The sequence below is a fragment of the Achroia grisella genome, unplaced genomic scaffold, assembly GCF_030625045.1.
Source record: "Achroia grisella isolate CSIRO2021 unplaced genomic scaffold, CSIRO_AGI_Agris_v1 utg807, whole genome shotgun sequence".
NCBI lineage: Eukaryota > Metazoa > Arthropoda > Insecta > Lepidoptera > Pyralidae > Achroia > Achroia grisella.
The window spans coordinates 1,304,587-1,327,030 of NW_026713028.1; the positions used below are offsets into that span (position 1 = coordinate 1,304,587).

At 32.5% G+C, this 22,444-nt stretch overlaps 1 protein-coding gene across 1 annotated transcript in view; it reads right to left on the minus strand.

Moving 5' to 3' along the window:
• Positions 1 to 22,444, minus strand: part of LOC131851774 (uncharacterized) — a 79,178-nt gene that overhangs the window by 49,783 nt on the left and 6,951 nt on the right. Inside the window, exons 3-4 of the mRNA XM_059202323.1 lie at positions 4,077 to 4,124; positions 1,698 to 1,771 (exon numbers count right to left, since the gene is read on the minus strand). Coding sequence (XP_059058306.1) covers positions 1,698 to 1,771; positions 4,077 to 4,124 — 122 coding nt within the window. The remainder of the gene's footprint in view (positions 1 to 1,697; positions 1,772 to 4,076; positions 4,125 to 22,444) is intronic.

The following is a 22,444-nucleotide window of genomic DNA, read 5'->3' on the forward strand; positions in this document are numbered from 1 at the left end:
GAGCCCGTCAATCGTCAATGCTGTGTAATCATACATCGGCATATATATTTATAAAATATACAAATTTTTTTAAACCTTTGAAGAACATTAGCTCTTTTCAACTTGATAAATGAATGTAAGATAAAGTCAAATAATATATTTACTCTATGTAAAGTACACTGAGTAACGCATCCGTATTATTAGTTTTACCACAGGTAAGATAACATTACATAATTCTACTAAATTACTTTATGGTTCTGTTCTGTAAGTATGAACTCAATTTCCAGTTTTATTTTTTTTTAATTTTCATATGCAAATGTCTACTCGAGGCAAATTGTAAGGAGGTCTTTCGCCAAGGACCACAACGATACCATATCACAAAATATACCATCATGAAAGCCACGACCACTCTGCCAAGAGTGAACGACTGAAGAAGAAGAATTTGTCTACTACAGGGCACAAGCAGTTGTCTACGCTGCCTAATAGTTAAACACGGGCCTGGTTATATTGTGTATATATATATATAAATATATTATGTGTGTATACACTGAGAAATTGCCCTGGGAATTCGCGAAATATATTGACAAGGATTTACTAGTAGACGGAAAACAATTGCCTGGAGTTTGGTTTATGTTAGAACCTGAGGCACGCTTATCAAGTCTCGAAGTCTTCTATTGCAGTTTGGATTGGTTGGATTAGATTTATTATGGGTGATATCATAACTTTTGCAGTCTATGTTTGAATCTTAAACGATACTTTACTCGGAAATGTGGAATGAAAACTCATAAAACTGGTATAAAGTGAACACTAAAAATTCCTCGTTATATGTATATCAACATTTGAATAACAAATAGGAGAAAAATACGCTTCTGCCAAATCGTGCTGGATGTCCACTTTTTATTATATACTAGTTGTTATTCGCGACTTCTTCTACATAATCTTTTATCTGTTTCACAAGCTTCCAGATTATTTTTTGAGATACTCGTGAAAGGTTGTCCTCATAACACAAGCTATCTTTACGTAAAATTTCATTAACAAAGAACATGATACAGATAGAATTTTATTTGTATCTTAGTACACACATACAAATTCAAATTCGATGACCTCGGTGGTCTATCGTTTAGCACACCGTTTTACTTTTGATGGTCATGGGTTCGAATCCTCGCACGGTACAAACATTTGTATTTATGAGTATTATTGTTTGTATCGGTCTGGGTATTTTTCTATGTATATTATGTATGTATTTAAAAAAAACTCTTGAGTATTTATATCAGTTGTCTACCTATGTACATATCCATAACACAAGCTCTGCTTAGCTTGAGACTAGATGGACTTATCGGAATTGTTCAGGGATATTACTATAATTAATCACAACCAGTATATATTACAGAATATTTAAACCAATACGATTGAATATTATACATATCTTTACTAATAGTCTATCTTCTAGTAATGTGGAGAGTTTATTTATTAACGATCTCAAGAAATGCTAGAAATTAAAAAAAATAGTGTTATATAGTTCATCCATCCAAAAAGGCTATACATATAACATGACATCACGCTACGATCAAAATGTAACGCATTTGATGTTACGCTGGTCAAGTAGTAATAATATGTGAAGACTTATCCCTAAAAAGAGATTTCTTACAGCCCTCCATAAAATGATATAGGTTAGATATATACATAGAAAAATAATTATGTTCGTCTGTTCATCTCACCTTAAACCACGCCATGGTTGAGTCGTCGTACAACACCACCCATTCCTCTGACCACGAGTTCCACAGGTATTTGCCTGAAAACAATACAATTTATATAAGAAAGGATAGAAATAAAAATATATTTATTCTTATTTACTATTAAGCCCTACTTATAACAGTTCTCGAGTATGACGGAAACACTAACCATTATTTTGTTCAAACATATTTTAATTAGCGAATCTAAGCCGATATTAAAAATACAATATACGCTCCAATTGCCAACGCAGACAGGTCGACCTCCACGCTGCTCATCCTGGAAACCATCGTGATGAATTCTTAACCACTATAGGCTAACTAACCTAACGTTATTTCTATTATCCTCTATTGGTACCCCGCTAGCGTATACCGTTAGCGCAGGAGGGTGCATTATTCTATATTAATTCATTAAAAAAACACAATATAGATCTAATACTGTAAATGTTAAAACTTGCAAGAATGTTTCAATTCTTGTTACCCAATCTCATTTAAACATCTGGACGATTTCGAAAGAAGTAGATAGATAGTTACACAAAACTAGCGAACGAAACCTTAAAAAGAAATTGTTAACTCCCCATTCCATTATACGTAAAGACAAACGCAGTCTTTACGATAGTCACTCACTTTATGCCCCACTAAATTGCATAAATCTATTAAGACCGAACGGCCACGATTACGTTTTATTTGCCAACAAACGCACGTTTCCCAAATTACACATAACCACTAATTAGAAGGAAGCATTATTGTATATATGGATTTAAAGATAATTGGCTACACAGAAATGTTTTCCCCTTATAAAATTTTGTAGCATATGATAGATCGAATAAATTCAAATCAAGATCCATTTAATCTTGAAAACGTAATAACCAGACTGACCATAATAAGATTACATTTTAATATTAGTATTATATAATATTATAATAACATATAATATTATTATTTATTAATTAGTTTGGATGACCGAAAATACAAACAAATTTATTTAATGAGAGTTCATTTATTTATATTTTAAATATGGCTACTTGGAGTATTAAAAAAAGGAAAGGGGATTGTTAGTAATGGTTAATGACCGATAGCAATATTATTTCAGGTTGCTCTTTACATACAGTCCCCTCCTTTCCCCCCTGGAAATCAAAGTGAATTTTGATTCTTAATAAATTCACACAATGGACTGACTTTCCATTGTGTGAATCCTCATCCTGTTATTCCATACAATGGTGATGAATACCTATAGCAGTTTAATAGTTAATAAATAATTGTGCGCTTTATAGAAGCATATTTTGTAAGAGCCATGCTCATAATATCTTGCAATGTACCCAAAATCGTTCAGAAATAGAATAGTATAGAAAATCATTTATTTAAATGAACTTAATTTAAGCACTTTTAATCAATTATTATAGCGTATACTGTTAGGGTAGGCGAGTGTACTCCATATTTGTTCATAAAAAAATATGAGTAGTATAGCCGATCCACCTCGATCTTACAAACTATATATTCGAGTGACGATTCTTAGCGTCAGCTTGCCTGCGAGTTACGGACCAATGAAAATGCGACGCTTATGAGAACCACCGATTTACGACCCTATCATTTCCAGTGTAAGGCATAAAATGGTACCTTTGTAAAGTTCCATGTTGAATTTCAGCTGGATTTTGTGACAAAAGTGTAGGTTAAAGTTTAGATTCATCCAGGCAACATATAAATGGCAGATGTCTCGAAACCCTTTTGTGAATTGAATATTCTACGTTCTGTACGACATTTGATTCAAAATTACTAAGTTACTACTAGTTAGAACTCTTTTACACCTGAAATTTCACCTAAAAACCTCACAACAAAACTCTACTCATAAATTTATTGTAATTTAATTATTTATTTTTATGACAAATTTATTACAATTTAATTATATAATTAGTACGTTCTTTTACATGATTAAAAGTTACAAATCTAAATTATTAAACCTCTTTAAGGTATATAGGTCCATAAAATATACCATACTTTGGAATGCTTTTATTGACTCTAGCAGTTTCAAATTACAAATCGAAGAGAATTCACTGTGTCTTTTAAAAGTATATTTTATGCTACAAAAACTACCAAATCTAATCAGGTACTTGTCATGGAAGTAAACTCAATGTTTACAAAAGTACTTATTAAAATAAATGCACATATTTATTTTATTTGGTAGCATATAGCAGTGAAATTACAGGTAACACGGAGGCATAGCATCTTAGTGCTCCTGAATGACAAAGCATGAGAGGCACCACGGGCACATGATGAGAGGATTTTTTTTATTAATTATACTAATGTCAATTCCATATCCACAGTCAAAACCATTTAGTCAATTATTTAGTAATAAATATGTATACTTACGTTTGTAGCGTAGCATGTAACCACCTTTGATCTGCGTACCGCCATGTTCTGAAACAATTTTTTTTATTATTATAAAAATAATTTCTATCATTTAAATTAATGTTACCACAGGATAAACCCTTGACTATTATGTTCACCGTAATTTGAAGTATTAATCTGTATCGGTGACGTACATTATTTGTGATTTTTTTTCCCGGTCTTTACATTTGTTAATATACAAACGGTATGTAGCATATTAAGATAATTATTTATAAGCTCCCTGTATTTAACCCGAGAGATAATTACCTATTGATGGAAATTCGTGAGAAATGGCAATAGCTCCACCAAGAAGAGCGCGAGTCTTAAATTAAGATGAGATATTGAGAACTCATAAATAATATTACGTAGTAAATATTTCGTTTATACATGTAATGCGTTCCGTTTACGTATGTATAAAGTGTACATCTATATTTTTAATGCAAAAACAATGGCAAAGAATTGATAGCCAACATGATGAACTTGGAAAGCGACGCCTATATACATATATACGTCCAGCAATATGAACATCACGTCATCTGGGACATCGAAATTTCAAAGTTGTCATTAGTTTGGAATTGTTTTTAGGTTAGAAGCCTTCATTTGGTTTGATATCTTGTATATGCGAACTATTCTAATTCCATAAGTTAAAATGTGACAAATTATGGAATAGAATAGAATAATATTTATTACGTCACAACATAACAATGATGTTACTCACAGCAGCATATAAATTATTACAACATACGAATAGAAATAACACAATGCATTAAAATCATTACATAAAAAAGAACAAAAAAGTAAAACAAACAATAATATACATATACCTAATGAAATTATAACAAGAAGGTAAACAAACAAACAAAAAAATATATATACCAAAACAATAATAAAAAATCAAAAATCATATCCTATCCACTACTATAGATCATCGTCACCGCGTCACTGTGAATTGATGTGTGTGTAAGGGACTCATCTCAGCATTATGCCACAACTAAAGCCACGACCCTGATTTTCAGTGAAACTCCGAATAAGTGACTCGTGTGAGTGAATTAGAGTTGAGTTACTTTTTTAATCTTTTTTTTTAGTTGCGCATAGCAACCAAAGCGCCAAATCAAGAAGACATCGCTATGAGTCGGCGATGGCCCTTAATAAAGTACCAGCAGTTTTAGTTGTGATTCTTAGTTATAAATAAAACTGACTTATAGACCTCCGCGTTGTTTAAATGGGATTTAAGCTAGCCACACAATTCAATGTAAAGTTGTTTCTGTGGTGAAACTGGTAAACAGGAAAATTTCGAAGAGAGACGTGGAAATGGAACAGAATGCGGGCGTGATCGGAATCAAATGCCCACTCGAAATGTTAGGGCGCATTCTAGCAGCGTTTAAAATCAATGCAATTATTTATATAGACAGTGACTATTTGGTCTTATTTGAAATAAAAAACGATCATTTGTTTTTTTGTTTTATAAACTTATATATCTCTAATATAACTAAATAATTAACTAGGACCTTCTGGTTTATTACCACGAGTACTCTGACTTACTCAAAGATCGTGGGTACGAATCTGACCGAAAAAAAAATTATCTATTTATATATTTGACTGACTCTCCGGTGATGTATGGCGGAGATTGTTAGTAATGGGAACTAATAACTCCATTGCTAGCAATGTACTATGACATATAACAATATACTAATGTACTATTGGCCCCGAAACATTAAGGTTAATTTCTGATGAATTTGCAGCGATAAGCTATCAGACCTGACTTCTTGGGCCTCCTATCATCCTTCAGTAGTGCCTTATTAAATTCATTCATACAAATAAAGTCTCTTGTCATGAAAACACCAATAAGAAATCAAATTAATCCGACAGACTGCGTTACATAGAATTTCAAACATAATTTATACCAATGTTTTAAATAGTAACAAGTATCAATCAGCTGGTAAACAATTCCAATAATAAATCTCTAAATTCTAAATTGCCAGCTGGCGTCTCGAACGGCTAATCACCGGCAATCATCCATCATTGTTAGAGACATAATTGTGTTGAATATCGTACCGATATTCTCACTTCCTATTCGGGAAATGGAATTGGCGGTGTTTGTCGTGTTGGCAGCTTGATGATGATTGACAGCGGTCTCAGGATTTCATTTAGATTGATCAATCGAATTTATTTCATTCGTGTTTATTTATACGTATTTATTTTCTTTTGACTTCGGACTTCGAATGGTAGAGATAGCTATAAAGCTACATATGATAAAAAATATAATATGAGTAAATTATTTAGAATTTAAATAGAAATATACTGAGATAGACTTTGTACAATGTCGGCAGTGTGGGTACCTCAACCGCCAAACAGTTTGCTTTATAATCTTTTTATCCAAGTGCGAGATACGGTATTGTGCTGTCCATGTGAGTTTAAGTATATATTACTTATATAAGACAGTCGATTGTTTAGCATTCTAATTACATAAAAAATCTACATATTATAATGACAAAGCTTGATGGCAGAAATAGTCACTACGACTGATTTCCTCTTATTTAGTTACTTAACCAATTGATTGTGTATTTAGTATTTTGACTCTAATAAATTAATGCTAGTTGGTAGTTTGTATTTCTATATTTCAACATAAAAAAGAACTTAAAAAAATAAGAAGGATCATTTAAAAGAGAGACTAGTAAGTTTCTTTCTCAATCTTCTGTCAGACATAGAAATAGATTAATAAAATAAATATAACTATTAAATAGAACTTAATTTTAAGTTTATTTGAATGAAGACTTTTATTCTAAAATATCGTGTATTATTTATACATAAACCAGAAACCACCACGTGTCATCAAGGATTTACATCATATACTCAAAAGCCTTCATTACCCCGATCCATGACCTCAATAGCCACAAATGGTCACAATTTTATAAAAATTGCTGGCCAGGTGTCAGCTGTAGCCGAGACATTCAATATTGGGTTTATGCTAATACATAGGTTCGTATTGAATCGCAAGTAACTTAGTAAAGAGAATCAGAGCGTTATGTGGTTACTATATTTCTTTTTACGTACATAAATTATAAATGGCAAACAACCTGATGGTAATTGGTAATCGCCTATATACATGAATCGGACATCACGTTATCATGTACAAAACTAGGATAATTAATATAGTTGCATGTCTGTATAGACTAAAAGTCAGAACGAGATTGGTTCAATAAAATAATCATATTCTATTTGTACCACTTTTATGACATATAATTACATTTCATTTCAAGTGATACCACTCATACGTGGCCAATCCAGAGAACTAAAATGTCTACTGTAAATTAAACATTAGTACAAATGCGATAACGAAACCCATACAGAGCTACGTTAGGAGTAAACAAAATACCTACCAATTATGCTCCATATTTGTAACACCACTATAGTTTTCTCACAGAAGCCGTGATAAAGGTGGTTTATCAAGGCCCCCAACTATACGTTCCCATATTTGTGACAGCTATAGTTTTCTAACGATCAGAAGCCGTGGCATAGCCGTGGAATAGGGCTTTCATGAATCCCCCAAACTACACGCTCCAGAAAGGTTGCCGGCCACCATGTATCCATGCTTCTATATATAAATCTACCCGTGAACCCACTCATAATACTAGCTATTATAATCAATCAATAAGTAGGCATATAGTACCTTTTTAACCTTTATTGAAACCTTCCCGATTTCAACTATATCAACCAACGTCTTGACCTTTCCCCTGGATACAATAAAATGAGCCACGAAACTATATTATAAAGCAATTCGATAATCCAAGATATAGAGCACCTAATTCCTCTGTTTACTCGTAGGTATAACCCCAACTAATCTGCATGATAATACAGTACATTGGCCTCGGCAAACTTATTAGAAAACAATGTATTTGCGTCCCAAAACAAAATTGGAAAAATATTTCACTTATAAATAACATCCTAAGTTGGGATCTGTGTACGTAATTTTATTAAATCCAGTTGAGACGAAAATACCAATAGAAGCTGGCTGGCAACACGCGTTATTCTTGCAATAGAAAAAATAATGGTCATGGTAGTAATAACTATCAACACAATAAAAGCCACACACAGCGTGGCGAATGTTTTTCCGCAAAGTTTTTTGGCTCGCAGCAAACGATACACATTGAGGAATTAAGTTATAATAATAATATTAATCCAATAATCATACAATTCACACAGCGTCATCTAGTTCCAAGCAAAACAGAGCTTATGTTATTAGTATTAGAGAATAGATAGAAAATATTTTGTTTCTGTAAATATATACACATTATACATTGTACATACCTAGGCCAATATAACCAATAATATTCAATTAAAATGTTTTTACGCACGGTAACGTGCGGAGAATCGAACCTGCGATTGGTAGTAAAGTTAAACGGCTAGACCCTGAGTAGGTACATAACTTTATGAATGAATAACTTAAATTTTTTATGGAAATTACATATATCAAAACATAACACATTACAATACAGTTTCATTAATTAAATATATTAAATTCAGATGTACATGAGCACAGTACAGTACAATTAAGTAAACATTTGCACAAACTCTTTTTACTATTGAAATTCGTAACGTGTAATCGTTTAATTAGGCAATGTGTTTGAGTTTTGATACATTATATAATTTTAGATAGATTGTAAAAAGTCTCCTAGCCATACAGGTGTTTGGTGACTGAAATAGATGAGACAACCTCAGTGAGACTGATGTTGTCCCACCTATTTCAGCCCCCAAGCAGTTTGTATTGTAAGATGTTTCAATTGTAAGCTTAGAAAGGGCTTACTTCTGAATTAATATCGATATTGACATTAACATAAATTTATACAAAGTTTAATATATTAGATTGATCAATAGTATTACTCTGATTTTAACTTTACATATCACAGGATTATATTACGATTTACGAAATGGTTATATGAGGGCTGTCCAAAATCGATTTACCCGAACTTAAATTTGAAGTGATCATAGATTAAGAATTTTAAGTGAGAGAAATGAGGGAACGTTTATGAGAGAATTAAATAATCACATAATGATATAAAAGAAAGATGATGATGATGATAAAAAAATAATAAGAGCTCGAACCATGTATCTGTGGGGAAAAAAATGTTCATCAATCACATCTTGGTCCTTCGGATTGGTAACGCATGTGCATAACATGGTACTAACATGAACGTCACATGATAACGTGATATCTGTAAACCTATCACTCGTCTAGTGGGGTGCGATCTTTTTTGCCAATTCAATTATTAAAAAAAATACTATGTTGCTACGCTTCGCCTGTTTAAAGTTGAGGAATTCAACATATCGCTATATCATTTATTTATCGCTATACGTTATATCTTTAAGGACCTGTTCCTCGTTAACGATAATGTATAAAATATTACACCAATGATATTTTTGTATCGTACACATTACGTGTGAGTAAAAGGAACAGGTGATATGATAGAGAGAGACAGCCGACGCTTCTATGACGGCGTGATAAAGGTGTCTTTCTTTTATAATGGATTTTCGATATCAAAATTGGTTTTCTTCAGAGCATTCCGAGGTAATCTCTGTTTTTAGAAAGCCTGTTCGTTCGACGCACCACCTTTATTGGACTTAAAATTGGACGGTTAGTGAATTCAAGCGGATGCGGAAATTCAAATTAGTTTAGAAACCGAAGGAACTTGATCAGAGTCACGTCTTGTGTCTTTGTATAGTTATATCATAAAATTTCGTAGTAGACACGTAACTTTACTGCTTTTCTGCGTATAGTATACTAATTGACTGACTCATTTAGACTGATAATACAAGATCAGTATTTAGTAGAAGTTCTCTTATAGTTGTAGTCAAAAAGGGTACATTCTCAAAGCAAAATGAAAATATAAAAACAAATTCTTTAGAACCATATACACTGATTCCGAATATGCAAAAAAATTCAGTGTTCCACTTCTGCTTCTTAAAAGAACATATTCAGATTCATGAATAGTTTACTGGCTTTCATAACAGCAAGTAATGCAACTGGGTGAATCTGTAAAGACGGAGAAAATAATTTCTCTATACATTCATTTTCAGGACGCTTTATTTTTTTTCTTATGGAACTGGAATAGTATGATGTTTAACGATTTCTTTATTTTATATTTCATTAAAATGTTCGCAGTCCACGTGACTGTAAGTGGTAGTCACTTACATCACTTATGCATGAACAATATCACAGATGTCACGTTCATTCACTGTCATTCCGGGGAGGTAAAGTGTAACGTAATTAGACAACCATCTAATTTCACTATCATGTCTCTCCCTTCAGACTGAAACAACTTATAAAGCAAGTTACTTGGCATCTGAGATAGGTAAGACTTATGTCTATCCAGAGCACTTTGTATAGAATCTGCGTTGGTAATTAAATGTGTCTATCCCGTCACCTCGACAGGCAATTAGACGTAGCTACAAACGGCATGGTAAACACAAACATATCCTGGTCACTGGGACAGGGCCGAGTATAAAAGTTAGCAACTAAATATATTTAATTAAATATATATATTTCTTCAAAATCTTTTAATATCGCCCGACACTCGAAATTACCGTTTAATAGCACCCCTGATGGCCTCTTGTGGAACTTTTAGGTTTAAACATGAAATAATTGCGAGATCGAGGGGCTTACTACGTGCAGAGTCACTATAAGGAAATATATGTACAAAATTTTAGTGAAGTGGTCACCTTTGCTACATAAATATAATGTCCGTAACATTATGTTTATATGTGACTACCTGGACACCACTCATGCGTTGCCATTGTTATGCCTGTTATGCTCTAAATTCACTGCTTTATCTCATCAAAACAAACACAGAGCTTGGCAGTTAAAATACTTAAATAGATCTACACAAACGACTTTTTACAAAGTGTACTTCGGTGTAACTACAACAACCTTAATTTTCGCGTTTTCACCTAAAGTCCCGTGTTAAAATTCGTTACTTTTATTATTCACTTAGTGATCTGGTCCGACATCTACATCTGTCGTCACATTATTATTTTCAGTCGAGTGATTGCTCTTCGACCATGCTCCGATTGGCACATTTCCAAAAAGGGCAAGGCGTAAACGCCATATGCGCCAATCAGACGGCAGTCGTATAGGATAATTGTCCGATTGAATCTTATAATGTGAGGCCAGATTAACACAGGTGTACGTCTCAAATTCTTTTAGTTTTTAAAATGAAATACCCTGAGTATAGTTTTTAAGACGATTTTTTTTTATATTAACATTACACAAGTTTAAATTCTCTTTCAATTTTATTTTATTTACAGACAAAATAATTCTAATGTTACATATTAATAAACTTTAAAAAATATCTAATTATTCTTACGAAATTAGGGTATGGAATATATTACCATAGTCCTCCGAAATGGCAATACGTGGTAGGTATCACAGACTATGTATTGTTGATAATATGGGCCGACAGATATTGGCCATTCTAATCATATAAAAAAAGTCTTCATAATCATAAAATATTCCCAACCTGAATGCTAATTGAGTCTCCATAACACAAAACGAGATATTCGATTTATCAAGACGTATTTGCGTAGGCATTAGAAATTCAAATAAAGGAATTCAAAATTTTGCGTAAACATCGTAGTAAAATCTGAATATTACTCTCATAACCGAACCGCCATTTTTATCGGCGATCCCTAAAAATTCGCTTCTTTTGGAGAATTTCATTTCCATCACAAAGACTTTCTAAAGGAGCAATCGCAAAGTTGGGCCGGCGTTATCTTTGCGGCGCAGAAGTTACGTCGTCGCGGTACCAAACTTTTGTTTACACTTTATGGTTTCTCGGATAAAGATCAGTGTTGCCAGCTGTCTGGTTTTATCACTAGTGCCGGTGAATTTGACCCCCTATCAGCCGGATCATTGGATTACTCAGTGGACTTTGAAAACGAAATATTATGATAAGGTACAAATAAAAAAACTCAATAAGAGTTATTATTGGCTTAATGTATGAAAACTAATGATTTTATTGCTTGTACAATTTTTTTTACTTTTCAATAAAGTAAGAGCAGATTTTAATGTAAATTTTGTTGGTTTCAGCAGGTCTAGTGAGCTCGCCCAAACGTAGTTGGCAACACTGATAAAGATTAGTGTCGCCCCAGAACTCAAGAGATGAATGGGCGAACGTGATTTTGACGTTTTAGTGGATAACGTACAAGATCCCGCTCGCCCACGACCTCAGCTGTTGTTCTCGGATGTTTGCGAGGGGAACAATGAAATAGTTTCGTTTACAGGCCTTATTATGTAACGAACTAACCTAAAATTATATGATATTCTGTGAAAATAGACTCACATTCTTTCGTTTTCAGTAATAATAAACAGTGATAAATATGACGGCCTCGGTAGTCTAGCGGTTGCTATTGCGGTTGCGGGTTTGATTCTTCGCACAACAAACATTTGTATTCAATACTATGATTGCTTGTATCGATCTAGCTGTTTTATATGTATATATTTTTTTAATGGATGATAATAGAATGATGAACCCGTCTGCGCTCACGGTTTACGCTGGCGAAGGATGATTAAATGAGCATGAAATCAAGTCAGTTAACCCATCTTGGCAAATGGCAATTTACTATGATGGTTTCCAGTGGGAACTACGTGGAGGTAAACCTGACTTCATGAACATTGCTAGCAATGGAATTAGCCCACATTACTAACAATCTCCTTGCCCCTATGTGTATTTACAAAAATAAGAATATATTTGTCTAGTACCCATAACACAAGCTCTGCTTAACCAGAGCTGGACGGCGTTGTGCTAATTGTACAGGGTTAATATATGATATAATATTGTTATTAAATACATATGGATAAATGAATCTTCACTCCTTTTCACTCCCGAAATTATGTATTTCATTATTATATTAGTAAATTTTGTAGCAATCTCAGAACAATAGCTAAGGGTTGCAATTGTTTTCCGATTCACTAATATTAAAATTAATGGATTTATGAACTACTTGATAATATAACGGAGACAAACTGGGTTGTAAGGTTCGCAGTAATAACTGTCAAATAATTTACATTTAATTGGTGTCTATATTTCAATTATTATTTTAATAATAAATGATATAATTAATATCAATATATAGTTACTAACTTTGACATTTTCTTTTGAGTTTGTACATTTAAATTGTATTATTCCTAATTTAATTGTAATTATTATATCTATGTATACGTGTATCTTATCTTATTAATATTACAAATGCAAAAGTTTGGGAATATGGATCGATGTTTGTTAATCTTTTATGCAAAAACTGAACTGAACGAATTTTGATGAAACTTTACAGTAATATAGCTTATACATCACAATGACATATGGGCTATAAATTTCACGCGGGTAAACCGCGGGTACAGCTTATATTTCTATATTAATATGCTTTTCTTATTGAAATTCTACATCATATAAAAATTGTATTACATGAACTGTTTACCTAGCTAGGAACAAAATACAATTTCCGCTGCTACATGATATCCTTAGCAAGCTAATTATGTGAATACTGATACGCATGTACATGTACTCGTAAACGATTAATATCATTCATCTTGATAAAATTTAAATTAAAAATCCCTCTTTACATAGTATAAAATTAAGTCGCGTCGGCTGTCTGTTCGCCTTAAATCCTTTGCGTATTTTAAAAGATCTCTTTTAAATTACTCAACGGATTTTAATGCAGTTTTAGCAATAAATAGAGTGATTCAAGAGAAAGACTTATATGTATAATACATGTATACCCGTGCGAAGCCGGGGCGGGTAACCAATGTTATATATTACGTGAAATTAAAAAGATATAAATTTATTTAACTTACAAAAAGCACCAAATTTAATTTATTTCGCGATAAATATAGGTAGTCAACATGAGTTGTGGTTATAAAATAAAGCCCCATTATGTTTCTCCTCATTCGGTATGCATTTTTTTTAATAAAATAATTAATTATCTATAACAAGTTCCGTCAGGTCAATTATAAACACATTAAAACATTAAAAGGCATCAATTGGGTTCTCATTTGCCAATCCCATTACAGTATAAAAGTATTAACTGTAAAATAAAGTTGAAAAACGTGTAAATTTTCTATTTTCACGAATTAATCTGTAGATTACGTATAATTTGAACAATGTGGTTAGGCAATAAACGACCTTAATGACGGTTAAGTCTATGCACTATCGACCTAGACATAACCAAGGTTAATATAATGAAACTTTCAGTAATAATGAAACAATAGCAGCGGTGTACTTACAAACCAAGTAGATACACTTGAATAATTTGTTATGTCATGTGACATTGTTTGACATTATTTTCTACAATTGGATTCTTTATTATTACACCTTCACGACTGTAAATCTAAATGGGGTAATTTTTTTTATTTATTTAAGTAATATCTGTCTTTCCTTTGTGGCGACATCCTTTTGGCCTATGTCGTATTTTTGTCATTTTATATGTAGTTAGGATCATTGTTGATATTGTAGTGAACGCAACTAGATATGTCCATTAAGAATCATCATCTGCTTCTTCCTTATCCCATTTAATTGTCGGCGTAATATGTTTTTCTCTTCCATTCATCCCTGTTCATTATGAATGCCTACATTATATTTATTTGTCCACAAATTTAAACTGGCTTTAAACAATTTTAACCATAACTGGATTTCAGCTTGAAATATTAGTATAGATTTCACTGAATTTATTAGCCAATATAACTCTATATTTCGAATTCATTTGATAAGTCTTAAAATAAGATATTTTTAAAAGAATTCTTTAATAGCTTCTTATGGCAACGTACAAAAGATAATTTTATACCTATACAGCTTTGAAACAAAAATATGATGATACACGTACACGTTTAAAATAAGTAATTTATGGCTTTGCTTTAAATTCTATTTGGCTTCAATACAAAACTAATTTCATCATCATCATCGCATCATCAGCCCACGTCCACTGCTGAACAAAGACCTCCCCCAAAGATCTCCACGACGATCGGTCTCACTTACTATTAAATTAGTGAACAATCCAATAACAGAAGTTCTTACGTACATATTACAGACATATTCGTAAGCATCTTAAGATTGTTATAAAATCCTGCAACCTTCAAATTTCGTATTCCTCGTTGATCTAATTTAATGTCCAATAATACCTCTATCAACTTCCTCTGAATGGATACTTGAATATAAAATCAATTCCAATCCAAATCTGGAATTCTGCACAGACCTTTTGTAGCCTGGAAAAATATTTACGAATCCACCTAAAACAACTGCCTTATCCCTCACACATTCTCTACAATTTCCCAATGGACACGATAGATTGCTCTTTAAAGTGAATGGTATAGTGTAAACATAGGAACTGGAGTAGCAATGTACTGCCAATGAAGGGTAAACGTAATTACTGATGACATTGTAAGGTAGGTGAGACGTTTTATATCGATCGAGCTTAGTTTTATGAATGGCTGCGTACCCCGCCCTTTACCCTCCGGCATTCAGCCTCCCAACCCGCCTTAGACACGCGTAGGTACCAGGGTGAGTTCCCAATTTACTCAGCTGATTTGTGACGCGGTCATTACTTAAGCGATTAAGTTGAGTGCTAGGTGAGAGGTGTATATATATGCGAAACTACAATAATTAGTCCCTGACAACGCCGGGAAAGTATTATGTTCAAATATAGAGCGTAAAAGTCGGCTTAATGGCAAAGGAAATGTCAGTTATAATTAAAAAGCAGTACATACAGAATTAGTCAATTGTTTATTACGGTACCTATACGAATACGGTTACAACAATTAGACATTCGTGTTCTAAAATAAACGTCTTTCTTATGTTTCTGCAATCAGATCTGCTGATTTATTATGTAACATTATTGCTAACACCCATACAGATAGAAACAACGGTGAACCTGAATAGAAATGTTTGTATCTTGCGAGAATTGAAGCCAAGACCGTCGGAGTAATGCAGTGTGCTAAGAGCTTAGATCACATCTTTATCTTTATTATCTTTATCTTTCCTTTATTTTTTTTCTTAACTTTGTCTTCATTTCCCCCCCATTTTTGATATATTTTTCGTTAACGCTGTAATATACCTGTATATATATATAGTCTTCCCGGATAAACGGGCTACCCAATACTAAAAGATTTTTTAAAATCGATTCAGTAGATCCAAAAATTACTACCTACAACATCACAAAATCGTAAACTTTACTTTTATAATATTGAAATCGATAAAGTCGTAAAATCGTGACGAAGCGAATACTGTCCGTTTGTTCTTTTCTTGTCGAAAAAAGTCATACTATACATATCATTGGTATTGCTACTAAACTGCAGAATAGTACCAATTTTAAAATAATAGAGTATTACTTTTCAACTAAATAATAAATATAATGACATAATAATAAGCAGGATACTAAATAGGTGTAGTAAAAAATAATAAAAAATAAACTATGATAAAATTTATACCATCATAATTTTATGATATGATTTATTAAGTTGCGGCCAAGCATGGTAAATAATTCTTTACATTTTTAAATAGCACAATCGTAATGTGCGACGGATTTCTTTGCATTCCGCGGATTTACCATGTGGGAGCCGGTTCCATCGTTTGACAAAGAGGAAAATTCAAGCAGCTCCCGAGACTTGTGACCCGGATATAAGGTAAGGGGCTCCTTGCTCATGTACGTCAACACAAGCTTTCGAAGCTCATGATTTTCTCCCTGCCCAGCGAAATCTACTAGGAGCCTACTCGCTCTGTATCTAATCTTTAGAGTATATATATCTTTTAGAAAATTATAAAAACATTAGTATATGTCTCGCTCCTACTTCAACCACATATAAAATAATCAATTTTTATTTATTTAGTATATTCGTAATATATGTTTGTTTTTATTGCGTGGTCTTTAGATATATTTGTTTTCTAAAATACAATGAGTTCTAGCATGCAAAATATTAGAAATTATTTTTTTCAAAATTTTACGAAATAATTTTCAGAATAAATAATTATATAGAAATATTATAATATTAAAATTTGGCCTGTGTAACCCATTGGTTACATATGCCCAATTTTAGTATTTAATGTCCATAAGATATGAAGATGCCATTATACATCTATAACTTGCTTTTAATAATGGATACAATTTTCACCATAACAAACTTCCATATAACTGACTAAAGTACTTATGTAGTTTTAGTTACGTTATTTTCATATAATGTCAGTTCATTATTATGATGTTAATTCTGAATGGCGTAAAGCACTTAAGCTCTGTACCAGAACTCATATAAAGTGATCAATAGGGCTATAAAGTAAAGCCTCCAATTCACTAGAGCAAAAATATTACGATACGTGGTAATATATAGGGAGAGATGTGGAGAATTATCGGAACCATGGCGTTGATACACGTTTTGTTTCCTTTTTTTTTGCTAGTTTTTTTTGCATTCCTATTTCTACAGCCAATTCAATCTAATATTTGATTGAATTGGCCTCAGAAATAGGATTCAATGTAATAATATCTACTGACTGAGCAGAATATATCTAGTTTTTAGAAAAATATCTAAATAAATTAAAAAGTGCTACACACAAGTTTCTTTCTCGTTCCTCTTGTGATGAGACAACTTTCCGAATGAGCGGTAGATTGACTTGACCATATTATACTCAAAAGTGACAAGTTGGGTGCCGAACATCGTTTCTCGGATTAGATTAGTGGTTATTGTCGGTGGTTCCATCATCGGAAAGTCAGTCTGTAAGTACATCTCCAGTGAAATATATGTATGATACCACCTTTTTCGCGATGATCACGGGTTCGACACCTCGTACGTAGCAAACATTTGTGTGATTGTTTGTAGTGGCCTGTTTTCTATATATATATTTAGTGATACGTATATATTAAAAAAATAGTTTAAGTATTTCTATCAGTTGTCTAGTGCCCATAACACAATCTCTACATTGTTTGTGTTAAACGGCGCTGTGTGAATTATCCAGGATTATTATTTAGCTATAAGGTATGTGTGCCCTCTAGTGAATACACAGCTCAACGTGACTTCTGTGTCTATTGCTGCCAACATTTACATATCTAAAGCGCAGTTGTTGAGCAGAAAGTTGTAGAAAACACACAAAAAGGACATAAAATGTTCGTAACATCATAAATGCATTATTACATGAGAATATCTATTCTCTATCTAGTTGACGATAGAAAAATAAATCTTTATTTAAATAAGCTGTAGAATAAAAATTACACATTTGCTTAACAATTCTTTAGACAATTTTTTTTGCCCGACTCATAAAGACAAACATAAAAAAGTTAAAAACTTTCCTCAAGAATTAGGCTATCAGATGAAAAAATATTTTTACCGGTAGTTTCAAAGACTAGCTGTTCAAACAAACAATTCAAATAAACTTCAACTTTACATATCACTATAGACATATAATATTTTTTAATTAAAATAATATTATGAATATTAAATATTATTACAGAGCCAAATATTTTTAATCTTAACCTAATTTTGAGGCCGTCCCTAATTTCATCCAATATTTTTTAAGAAAACAATTAATTCCGGAATATTCTAGATTGAACCGCTTTTTCTCTAATAACATGGCCGGGTATATTAGTGTGCAAGACCGACAGTATCCTCGGCATGTTTTTAAATATTAACTTTTTAATTTAGGAGTAAAGTGCTAAGAACCAGATGGGTGGTGCTCGCTCGTCGGCCTACAAATGAAAATTTAAAAGAGTCCATATGTCTTTGCCAGTTTTCGCTGGCATGATCAAATACTGGGAAACTTTTTGGTATACACTCACTTAGAAAATAGAACATTTTTTTATGAAAATAAACAGTATTATACATGTATAAGTATCACGAAGGATGTCACAAAAAACACTCGACGCCAGTATGGGATATTGTCATTAAGACCGAGGTGCACTAACTCTGAAAATTGTGTTATTCAAATGTAGATGTAGGTACGTAGATGACATTGTACAAAATTTAAAAAATCGTATCAGTAATTTTTAGATTATTTCTTTCCTTGCACTTATTTTCTACTAATTATATCCTTGGCCGTTTTTTAGACCTCTAAAAGTCGACTAAAAACGAATATATGTATTCTTAATTTGCATTTTTATCTATTATACCACATATAATCTAATGGCATATCTGATGGAGACTTTTCCATAATACGTACACACGTACACACACATACTGCACATACGTGCAGACGTGACATTGGTCTCCCTAAAATAAATTGGTTCGCCGTGATGGCTGGTTCACCATTTATACTCGTGAACTGGTCTGCTCTAATAATTATGACTAAATTACTTTAATACTCAAGTATCTATTTATTAATTGTTTAACTGTTTGATCTGTCTTTCTACTCAAAAAATTCTGTAATGCTGAACATTTATTTAAAAGAGCAACAGTCTGTGTTTTGAATAAGTGACAGAAAAAAAATAGTATTCAAGTGCGGGTTCTGCTTGTAGGAACTAGTCTGCTCTAATCACTACGACTGATTTAATCTTATTGTGAATCTATATTTGATCCTAATAAATTAGTGTTAGTTGGTAGTTTTTATTCTCAGGTTTCAACTTAAAAATGTAAAGCTAGAACGATTATTTAAAAGAACAACTTGCAAGTTTCTTACTCATAATTCTTGTGATGATACAATTTTCCGAATAAGCGGTAGATTGTGATGCGGATGCGGAAAAAAATTGTGATGACTATTCCTCATAAAAGTACTTAAATTAAGTTTATTTGAATAAAGGATTTTCTATTCTATTCAAAAGTGCTTATATTAAGTCCATTTGAATAAAGATTATTTCTATTTCTATCTAAATAAATTAATAACAACAAACAATACCCAACAAGGTGCCACCATGTTGATTTTACAACAATTCGATCCGTTTACACAGATGACGGCATGAAACATTACTAAGGACCTAATTAATCAAAACTTCGCCAGACCATTTCTCGAGCCAGTAAATATCGCACGAAAAAAGTTAATTTCTCTGTACTCCGTCTGCCTACATCCGTCGTATTTAATGCTGAATTATATATGAGCGCGTCGTAGCCTAGTGGTTTACAACCTGAATTAGAACTAAAAGGTCGCTTAAGTTAAAATGTGGCTACGAAAATACTTTGTATCAATTTGTTTTAAATTTGACGCGATCTTTATTTATACATATAATTAGTGATAACGGGTAAACAGATCATGGCGGTTGAAACACTGCCGAAATATCGGGAAATCAATAATAATAAAACGTGGTAAGATCCCGTACTTTTGATTAATGATACGAATCAATTTGTATTTCTGGCTAATTCCTGTGACATAAATAGCGAAAATAAACTAAAGTTTAACAGATAGCTAGCAATAGGCTCAACCTCCATCACTATAAATTCAAATATTCGGTACACTTATTCATTTTGTTTGTTATATGTAGTTATTTCTGAATTCGAAAATATTTCTTCGAAGTGTCTACCACATTGATAATTTTCAATAGTAGTCAGAGCTACTATAACATGGAGAAGTTGACTGCGTGAGTTAAGACTGCAACCAGCCGCCAGACATCTTGTTTTCTAAGCTGTGTTTTAATTGTAGAGTCATATTAGGCAGTGAATTACATTATAGTATGCATAATTTAGTTAACGCATGACGTCCCATATGTAGTATCATGGGTGTCACATGATAACGTGATGACCGTGATGCTGTTCATGGATGTATATAGGCCACAGTACCCACTTACCATTAGGTCGGCTGTTAGGCTGCAAACAGCCTAACAGCCATTGCAATTACATAAAAAAGGACGTGAAAGTACATATATTTTTTATATATGAAAAAGACCCTTGTCAGGCAAGTGAATGGCATCATCTACTTTAACTATTTAGCGAAAACCCATTATCGAGCCTTCGTCGTCGTCGTTGGGACGTCGAACTTTGTCATCTGGTGGAGCGTGAATACTTTACAAGTAATGCGTTAAGTACGGAAAACAAAAAGCTCTCAGTCACTCTAAAGTACAAAATGAAGTTTGACGCACGAGTTTTATTTTGGCTGCGCATAAAACTGGGTCTACTAAATATTGTTTCCACGGTTTGATTAGTAGCAGCATAGATTCTTATATCTCTAGCTTTAAGATGAACCACCATCTATATAAGTCGATGACATACATGAGAATATATCTATCAAACTAATTTAGAGGATGTAGAATTATGCTAGCTTCCATGCTACTAGCATGGAAAGAAAAATTAAAGGAAATAGCATGGTAGAATTTGCCTGCTATATGTTGTATATAATATATTAAACTCCATAGTAATAAAATTCGATATTAAACTATGTTTGCTGGAGGAATATTGCAATGTTTAAGTAGTTATAATATTGACTTAAAAAATGTTTAGAATTTATTGTGCTCTGAATTCAATACTGACGCCACGGAATGTTCGAAAAGTGAATAAATGTATATAAAGTAAAACAAAACAATAACGGTGTTCCTGCGTGACGTGACAAATTTGGATTTTCTATTTTGGATTGCAAAAAAACTAGTAAATTTTTTTTATTGCTTTTGATACAATTTTCTAATAATACAATTATCATTTGAAAAAACAGCAACAGGGGTACCTACATCATTAGGAAATATAAATATGGTGATGTTTGAGCCACTTTTTTATAGATACGCAAGTATAGTCGAATATTCAATAATGACCGAGAATTCTGTTCATAATTGGGGACAGCGGAGATAAGTAATGCGACGACCAAGGACAATGCCATCAAAAGATGTTATACTTAATAATAAGAGGAAGATAATTAATAAAATGTCGCGCTGTGATAATGTAATGAACGTTAAATAATTTATGGATCAATTTCTTTTTTAATTTGCCAGTGAGAGACTTTGTACAACGTCATTTGCGTGGGTATATCTATCATATCTATTTATTTTTTCCAAACAGCTTATTTTGTAGTATTGAAATAGAGAAAATATTAAAACATATAAACATGGCAATGGTTTATACATTGACATTAGAAAAATTGCATAGATTCAAAAGTGAAAAATTCTATAAAAATGTAATAAACAATAATTTCCTGATGGTAAGCATCATACTTTCAATAGCAAGTTGTATTTCAGTTTAAAGTGTTAGAAATTGTAGTGAAATACAATTGATTATTATTACAATAATAATAATATCCCTGGACAATTCATATAGCGCCACCTAATCCCAAGATAGATAATTTATATTAATATATAGACATTTTTTTTGTACATGTTCATACTAATACAAGCAATCATACTCATGAATACAAATACTTGTACCGTGTGAGGAATTGACCCCGCGAATATCGAAGTAAAGCGGCGCGGCGCGG